The sequence below is a fragment of the Myotis davidii genome, unplaced genomic scaffold (assembly GCF_000327345.1).
Source record: "Myotis davidii unplaced genomic scaffold, ASM32734v1 scaffold1, whole genome shotgun sequence".
NCBI classification, from domain to species: Eukaryota; Metazoa; Chordata; class Mammalia; order Chiroptera; family Vespertilionidae; genus Myotis; species Myotis davidii.
The window spans coordinates 4155814-4165230 of NW_006294681.1; the positions used below are offsets into that span (position 1 = coordinate 4155814).

General features: G+C 38.7%; 1 protein-coding gene across 1 annotated transcript in view; it reads left to right on the forward strand.

The window, feature by feature from the left end:
* The first annotated feature begins 379 nt into the window (after nucleotides 1–379).
* The window catches only part of TOX (thymocyte selection associated high mobility group box), a 147249-nt gene continuing 138211 nt past the window's right edge, over nucleotides 380–9417 (forward strand). Inside the window, exon 1 of the mRNA XM_015567423.1 lies at nucleotides 380–441. Coding sequence (XP_015422909.1) covers nucleotides 391–441 — 51 coding nt within the window. The 5' untranslated portion in view covers nucleotides 380–390. The remainder of the gene's footprint in view (nucleotides 442–9417) is intronic.

A 9417-nucleotide genomic window follows, 5' to 3' on the forward strand; every position in this document is an offset into this window, starting at 1 on the left:
TTAATACTTCATTACAACTGAACTGCAGTATGTATACAGGGTATGCAAAATGAGCCATTCTGTTTTAAAACAGATTGCAGATGAAAGGAAACCATTCATTTCTTGCTTGCTTGCTGTAATTACTAGAGCACTAATTACTCCAAATCACTGACATCCAGGGTCAGGAAGATGACAACAGAAACATCAAAGAAAAGATGTGGCTCACTCACTAGAACAGCTTTTCCATATTCCCAACCACAGTATTTTTTTTTTTTATGGTGACTGTTTACCATGGTGGCTTGGAGTTTCCAGTTTGATGGTGAAAAACAAACAAACAAACAAAAAGCCCTGCACACAGTCAAGATTGCTGAATGTTTACTATTATTTCATTCGCAGTTTGACGGTGAGAACATGTATATGAGCATGACAGAGCCGAGCCAGGACTACGTGCCAGCCAGCCAGGTGGGTTAATTAATCTTCTCTGCCTTGTTTCAAATTGTAATTAAACAAATTCAAAGAGTTGCATTGCAAATGAGTAGCACTATCAGTAACTGCCGCAATCAGGAATAATCATAATTTATAAACAAAGCATTTAAGCCTTGTTTCCAGTTAATGAGATAGAGCTGATAAAACACCAGAGTTGGCATTTGTTGAAAGATACTACCTTGTTTCCCCTCCAGAACGGCAAGCAGCTGTTTTGCCAGCATGATCTTCCCTAAACAGTTGTTTTACCTTTAGGAAATAAAGTCTTTACAGGTGCAGGTTATGTGTGCTTCTGACTAGAGACAAGTTAATCATTTTAAGCTACACATGTCACAAATAGCTTTAATTATCCACTGTTGGGGCAAGAAAATGGTATATTTATAACCAAAATTGCATGGCCAATGAGCGCTATATGGCTGCTTTCAGAACCTACGGGGTGGGTACTTTCAAGCCAAAATGCATGATGTGATTAAAATTTATCAAGGGCACGTTTGTATCCATTTCACTGGGAATGATTGACACAGTATTTAATCATGAGAAGTGACAACAAAAAGTCCAAAGAAAATGTAAATGGATACATTTATAAAAGTCAATGCTTGGCTATTTATTTTTAGATACTTTAGACCAGGCCCTTCAATCCAGCAAGGGCATTTAAAGCAAAAATTATAACTGCCCTAGGGTGCCAGTATAACATAATATGTAAGAACATTGTAAGCAAAAATGAATGAATGAATGAATGAAAGTGAGGGTGAGTTCATAGGAGTATTTTAGGCACTTGAATGTATTTTTTCCTAGAAGACTATAAAACCATAGTAGCTTGGAGTTTCCTGTAACAGTGACTATGGTGGAAACTCTAACATAGTACTATAGTTTTCAATACCTACATAACTACTCAAATAGATTTGTTAACTGGGAGGGGTATGGGCAGAGGGGATTAGAAAACTTCTGTTGTTGTCCATGGTGGTTGTTAGTGAGTTAAATCTAATGTATATGTAAAGGGTGCACTCTGTGGGGCTTTGAAATTTCGCTAAGAACAAAATGTCTTGTGTTTAACTCAAAACAGAGGCAGGCCTGCCTCTGCGTGAACTTTGCATTTAGAAGTCATTATGATCACTGCCTCCTCTGGCAGACATTCTAGAAACCACACTATATTGTTCAGATGAGAAGGTCATGGTGAAGTTCAAAGATCCAGACAACATTTTCTTCCGTTCAACCGAGTTGATCACACTCAGAATACCTTCGGAAGGCCGAGCTTTGCATTTAAAATTCTTACTGAACTGAATTCATTCGGCTAAGTACCCTCCCAGATCCATAGGTGGTTCAGAATAGGACTGTTTGATTAAAAAATGAAAAATGTTACTATTAATTTTCTTCTAACCATCAATCCCAAAACTGTACTGACAAGTTTAGTATTACTATTAGATTAGAGCAACCCAGTATCATCTCTTTGGTGCCTTTAGGGTTTTGAAGTGTAAGGGCTAATTGAATTTGTTTGAAACAGTAGAAACACAAACTCAATAAATGATTGCAGTTATAAAGCAGCTGCTCCCTCTCAGAGAATCATTATGTCCTTCTTAAAGACTTTTGGATAAAGGATTAGAAATTCAAAGCATATACATCACAACAGCTTGGGTCCTTAGATTTTTAAATTCAAGTCAGCAGATAATATTAAGCCCTGGCTAAAAGCAAACAGCTAACAATATTTTTCTTAACATTTCAGTCAGGAGCTACTAAGAATGTAAAATTTATGAAGGAGTAAAGAGCTCCAAATACTTTGTTTTTGTAAGATATGGCAGGTTTGTGTGCCAGAATCAAACTATTTTTTAATAATGTAGCATACATGAAAACATTTTTAGAATGTACTGCTTTTTAAAAACAGACTAATATAAGATAATACAAACTCTGGGTGGGGGAGGATAAATTTTACAAATTATACAAGTTCAATGGCCTTAGCTAAATTTTGCACTTAGCATTTCTTTTGTTTACTATAACATAATGTGGTCAAGAATCCATTACCTGGTATTCTGTTAGGGACTTTTAATCAATTTACCCCTTTCAGCAACCATAAATAAGATTTTAGTCATCCTGAAGGAAAAAAAAAAGTTTTGTTCTTTTTTCCTACATAACATCAAACATCTGCATAGTTTAGTAATCCAAGACAACTTGCCTCATAGCATCACTCAACAATTATAATTCCTGTTCAATTTTCAAATCAGTACATGCTTTGGGACTTACAGACTAAGTTGCTAAGTAGGAACATATGGTGCACTACTGCTCCTGTGATGTTGCTGCAAGCAAATAGCATAATTCTAAACTTGAAATGATTTTTATAGAAAGCCAATGCTGGAATAGCTCCAGCAATGGAAGCACACTGTAAAAATTAATGATATTCTTTTAGACAGTCCCAAAGGGCTCTTTGGCACTATCTACTGCATGCACTCTATACCTCTTGAGTGGGTATAGAATCCTTAAAATATTTTGCATATCATTTTGTATTGATAGGCAGCTTTTAAATTGAATATACCACCGCATAATAAGCCTAACAAGTATGTAATAAAAACTCATGACATTTCCACTCCTCTCTGGTTCCATTCTTGGAATATTGGCTATTTTCTCCTATAATGGCTAAAGTGGGCTGGCCACTCAGTGCTTTAATTCAAACACCACTTAAAAAGTCCTTACTCTGGATAGAATTTGAACCATGCAATGCAAGATTTTTTTGTGTCTTTCCAGACTGGCTAAGAGGACCCACATTGCTCAATACCTCATGAAATCACAGGTTCCCTCCTGCAGAGTTTGTGGGACAGTGTGCGTGGGCTAATGAAAGGAATGTTGACTGAAGAGTGGCTAACAGTTCCTCATCAATTCACCCCTTTCTCATTCCTAACCTGTCATGTTTGACTGACCATGTGCCAGAATACACAACCATAAGGCAGAGCGGGTGGGCTTCTCCCCCAAGCTCCAACTCTTCTCCACATTTCCCAGACCCACTCAGATTCACATGCTATGAGGTCCTTCTCATCCAGCCCCTAGAATTATAGTACCTTCCGTAGCCTCACCTATGATTGTATTCGAGCTATAGATGTTCGTTTGAATTGCGTACATCGAAGGAAACAGAGGAGGAGTCTGGTTGTCTTGGTCAGAACTTCCTACGGCACAAAGATGAGTTACTTATGTTTAGTTTTGAATACCAGTAAGTGCCGTTACTTTTTCTCCTCCTTCCTTCTTCTCTGGCAGTTCCCAGAATATCGTTTTCCATGGCTACCTGTTTATTCCAAGTTTTCCACACCCCCTGGCAACCTGTTTCACCACTTCTCTGACCCAGGAAGCCCTCTCCTTCATGCCTCCTTTGGGATCCTGTGGGAAAATTGTGGAAAAGGACTGGTCTTTTTATATGAGAAAGAATTGTTTAGTAGTGGAAATCAGAAGATTTTTCTGGTGTCAAGTCATGAAGAAGCTTTGATTACTTGATTGGAACATATTTCAATAACTTACTTCCTCCTTGACCTTGGCCTCTATTTCACTAAACTATTTCCTTCTGTCTGGGCCCCACCCCACAGTTTCTTCATTCCTTCCCTTCCTCCTTCTTAGTTTCCTTTCTTCCTTCTTCTTTCCATGAACAAATATCCCGTCAGGATGAACTAAATTTTTATTATTAATTCTGAGCATCATAGTAAACTCAAAATATTAAATGTCCTGCACTGAGAACCCCATTTTAGATGATTTTCAGGTTGTGATCAGGCTTCTCTCTGCTTCTTTTCTCTTACCCCACTGAAATTTTCTCTTACCTGGACCCTCAAATCTCAAGGTTAAAAAACAACAATGATAAAATAGAGCAATATTATTTTTTTCCTAGAATCACACAACTGAACATTGGACATATTTTTCAAACCACGCATTTTGAATATAAAAGCTGAAGAGTGCCTGTGGATCTAGGGCAGCTCTCTCATGTGAATTTGGGGTTTGATTTAACTTCACTGGACACCTGTCCCTGACAATAGCTCAGACTCAACATATCAGTGCATCAAAATAAAAATCATCTTCAACCAACTCCCTCACCCCCTACACTTCTTTTTCCTATATTGCCTGTAGTCATAACAGTTCACACCACCTACCCAATCTCCCAAGACAGAAACTTGGACAGTCTCCCTTATCACTCAGCGCGGAGTTAATTGCAGATAGTGTTGATTCACCTTTTTGCGTAACTGTTGAATCTGACTCCTCTTTTCCTTGTACGTAATTACTGCTTGAGTTCTGGGCCCCACCGTTTCTCATTAACTTATCTCATCCCATCCCACTTTTACCTTTCCATTTCTCCTCGCACTGTCGCTGAATGATCCATGTTTCTTCCCTACTCACACACCTCCATGCCTCTATTATGTGTACGTCGGAGTTATCCAGGCACATATTTGCCCCTCTGTGGCATGTAGCATCCTAAAATTGGTACCAATTTCCCTTTTTTGCCCACCTGATTATGAGCTTTTGAAGGTAGGACTCACTCTTGTTTCTCTCTGGATCTCCTGTGCCTATAATAACACATCAGAGGTATGCAACATTTTTTTGTTGAAAGATGAGTAAATGAATTCAAATATTTTGTGTACATTTTTAAATTACATTAGTACTTTGAATTTTCTACTTGCAATGATTTTCAACCCTGCATTACAGACAGTTAGCAAATCTGGCCCTGCCCATTCCATTCTACTAGCACCCCTCTGTCTAGTGTCAACACCTCTACACATTAACAGAAGGCACCAGCTCTCCCACCTTTACAGAGAATCATGTCAAGTACAGGGCTCAAATAATTAGTGTGATGCTAAACTAGATAATAGTAGGCAGTTATTGCTGCAATAATACCATGTTGCTCTTTGTCATCAGCAATACAAAGGCTGTAGAAACAAAAGGACTCACTACCTTCCTTTTTGTACACTATTTTATTAAATCTATTAAACTTATAATGTTCTGAGTTTGCAAACATATTAATAACTATATCTGTATTTTTAATTATATGTTTTTCTAATAAGAATATTATCCAGGTTAAAATGTAAAAAGGGGCTAGACAGTATATTTCTAAGAGCATTTTGGGGGGAAAAAATTCTTGATTATGGGCCATAAAATTTCCATGATCCTGACATAAATTTGAACTATAAATTAGACCAATTACTTTTAGATTGGTTCCTTTTGGCAGAAATGTCAGGAGTAAAGTCAACTTGACTTTTTGACCATTGACCCAATAAAATGGCAAAGCTGCTGTGCTTTGAGTAATCTAGTTAGTCCAACAAAGTCTGGCATCTTAACAAGCTCAAACTAGTTACTCAAACCAGTCTTCAGTGTAACATTCAAATGATTACTCTGCACAGTCCCGGAGGTATTCATTACAGACAAAATTGCTCTTGTTGCCTTGCATACAAGCTGAGTTTTCAATGGGAAATGAAAGGATGCCTGGAAAAATAGGCCACCTAATTAAGTTAAACTACTCTAGCATTTGGCTTGACATCTTCATTACTCAAAATTAAAAAGATGCTTCACTTGAGCACACAAGTTACTATTGTTTATGTTGTTTTCCTCCTAAATTGGCTTCTTACATGGAAGTCTGTTTTTCAGAATTATATCTTGAAATAGCTCACATATTTCTTACCGTTTATAAAAATGTCTTAATAGCTGTATGGATACTGAAAACGGGCACCATACGAATATATATCTTAGGGCTCTTGATAGTCAAACACCCATCCGTCTTTCTGCATATTTTCTTGATTATTCACATACTGGTGAGGGTGAACTTCAGATGATTCTTTACCCAAGTCTTTATTATTTATTATTTTTTTAGTTCATTTTTGACTCTGTTAGCTATACATGATCATTTAACACGAGAAATATGAATTCTTCAAAAAAAAATTTAAGTAGACCATAAAATTTAAGCTGAAATTCATTTGTCCAGTAGAAGTGTTTTATATCAACCTCTTTAATGGAGCTATTTCAGGAACATTTTAAAACATAAACACATGTAGAGCGCACCATCTACTGATTGCCAGTTCCTACTCATTGACACTAATGAGGCTGCTGACAGGTTAAATGTTGTGTATCATATACATTTCCAAGCTGTGGGATTTGTGAACATACGACTCATTTTTTATTTCAGAAAATGAATGTTTGTTGCTGATATGCTCAAGAATTTTATTATAATTGTCTAACAGTATGATTTTCAAGCATTGGGGAAACGAATTTCACTGATAAAAATTATGAAAATATCTGAATGGAATAGCACGGTGGTAAAAACAGATTCTCAAAGCATCAAGCTCCAGTTGCAGGACTATTTACTCAGCGGGAAGCTGTCAAGTGACCCCAGGACATTTAGACCCTGGGAAGAGGTGCGTGACTCTAGTACACAGCCTGGCCAGTTAGGCAGCTGAAGTTGATATGTTTTGAAGACAGCCCTTTGGCTTGTTTAGAATTATATTTGGAATTTTTTTTTTAATGTTAGCCCATGAACAATTACGAAAACTTAAGTGATCCTTCCTGTTAAATTTTCCAATGTATAACATTCTAGATATTTTTCTGGCACTTATTATAATAAACCTGTCACTAAAGAATGTCTAAAAATAAATATAATATTTAACTTAAGACAGTAATATGTTGAACAATGTCATTTGTCTTCATTTCCAAGGCACTTAAAGATTGTTCTAAACAAACCCTCAAATTTTAATATGCCAATATATCAACGAAACACGATTTTGCCCATTTTCAGTGTAAGAACACTGAGGCTTGGAAAAGCTGAGGTATTTTCCACCCACCTGCATCTCTTCTGAGACACCCTTCTTATATCCTCGTCTGTCAACCAAACACCTTAAAAAAAGTGTCAAGTTTCCCTTTGCAGTTTCGGTTCCTCGGTTTGGGAGCAGATTTAGTGAGACTTCCCAGAAACACAAAAAAGGTTTCAATTTAATCATCTATATCCGTACTCCTTTTCTTTCTCCCGTGCTTTTTTCTGATCTATGTTATTTCACAGTGTGGATACAAACATGTATACCTATAACCCTAATGGTTTGAAAGTAAGTGGTGACTTGGAAAACGTTCTCTGTACATTCCTTGCTGTTTATAAGTTATGATGGCTGATCCTTTCGCTAGCAAACAAGTGACTTCTGAGTCCTCGCATCGAGTATTCAAATGGAATAGCTTGGCCTGAAACTAACAAGGGCTCCCGATGGTCTCGAGCTGAGACCAATAATGAAGGCTTCCCTGGATGAAGGCAGCTGGGCTTTCGGCATTTCAGGAGAAGACCCTCCCTCAAGAAGAGCTAACCCCCTGTGGGGTTGTTTTTTTTCTGAACTCACAAAGCAAGCAAGTGGCCTTAGAGCAGCGGTTCTCAACCTGTGGGTCGCGACCCCTTTGGCGGTCGAACGACCCTTTCACAGGGGTCGCCTAAGACCATCCTGCATATCAGATATTTACATGACGATTCATAACAGTAGCAACATTACAGTTATGAAGTAGCAATGAAAATAATTTTATGGTTGGGTCACAACATGAGGAACTGAATTTAAAGGGCCAGAAGGTTGAGAACCACTGCCTCAGAGGAGTGGTGGTTGGGGCCAGGCAAGAAGATTGCTGTGGTGCAAGGCCAGCAGCCCTATACAGACGTTGCCTTTAGGGACAGTCTGGACTCATCTGGACCATGAGCATCCAGCTGTTTATTCCTTATGCTCTGACTTCAGTTAAACTTCCAGCTTGTCAACAGGATGATAAGTTTTAGTAGAAAGTTCCTGCTTGACTGGAAGTTTAGGTTAGCATCCCCTTTACCCACAGTGTAATGAATGAATTAGATCCCTAACAATAATAATAGCTGTCAGTTGGCAACTACCTGTGTCTGGCAAGGAACCAAACGTAATCCTTACAATAATTCAGCAAGGATGAGAGAGGTAGAGTGATGGGCAAAACATTTAAAAAAAAAAAAAAGTAACTATCAGAGCTAGGATTCTGGCCTGGGAAGGCCTAACACCCACATTGCGTTCCATCCTTGATCAGCCAGGCTTCATTTTATTTTATTTTATTTTTTTAAACATATTTTATTGAGTTTTTACAGAGAGGAAGGGAGAGGGATAGAGAGAGTCAGAAACATGGATGAGAGAGAAACATCGATCAGCTGCCTCCTGCACACTCCCCACTTGTGGGTATGTGCCCGCAACTGAGGTACATGGCCTTGACCGGAATCAAACCCAAGACCCTTGAGTCGCAGGCCGATGCTCTATCCACTGAGTGAAACCGGTCAGGGCCAGGCTTCATTTTAATTTGGAATGTTGGTGCCCTAACCTCAATCCTTGTGAGTATTGAGATAACTACAGTGTGTTAACTAATGTGTGTGCAGATGCTCTGAAAACATTAGGCTGAACCAAATGAAGTTGTAGATACATGACCATCTTCTACCTGCAAAAGCAGCAATTTAATTTCTGTTCAAACACCCATAAAAGCTGTACAAGGTGAGGGGTTTATTTGCTCTCCCTGGTTTCTTCCATCCGGACCAGCGATTCCTTCCTTCGCCTCTTTTCCAGGCTTTTCCACACTTTGCCACCACTGCTGCCCTGCTCCCTCTGTATTCTCACTACTTTTTTTTTGTCCGGGTCCAGGGCTTTCCCCACCCGTGGCATTTTTCTCTTTCTCCTCCAGAAGGTTAGCAAAGTACAGGAGGTCTTCTCATAGAAGGTGGCTCACTCTTCCTGTCCTTCTTCCCCAAGGATCCCACTTCTCAGTAACTCAAGGATGACAGATTTTATCTTCATCAAACAGGAAATTGTCTCCAGTTATTCAACACTTTCTCCTTCTGTGTCCCCATCTTCAGCTGCACTTCCCTCTCAGCTTTCTTTGTAGCAAAGATTTTAGGAGGTGAGATGATCCTCAAATATCCCCTTCAGGGGTCCATGGTAAATGCTCCAGAGCAGGAGTGGTGTGAATGTGATGAGCAGA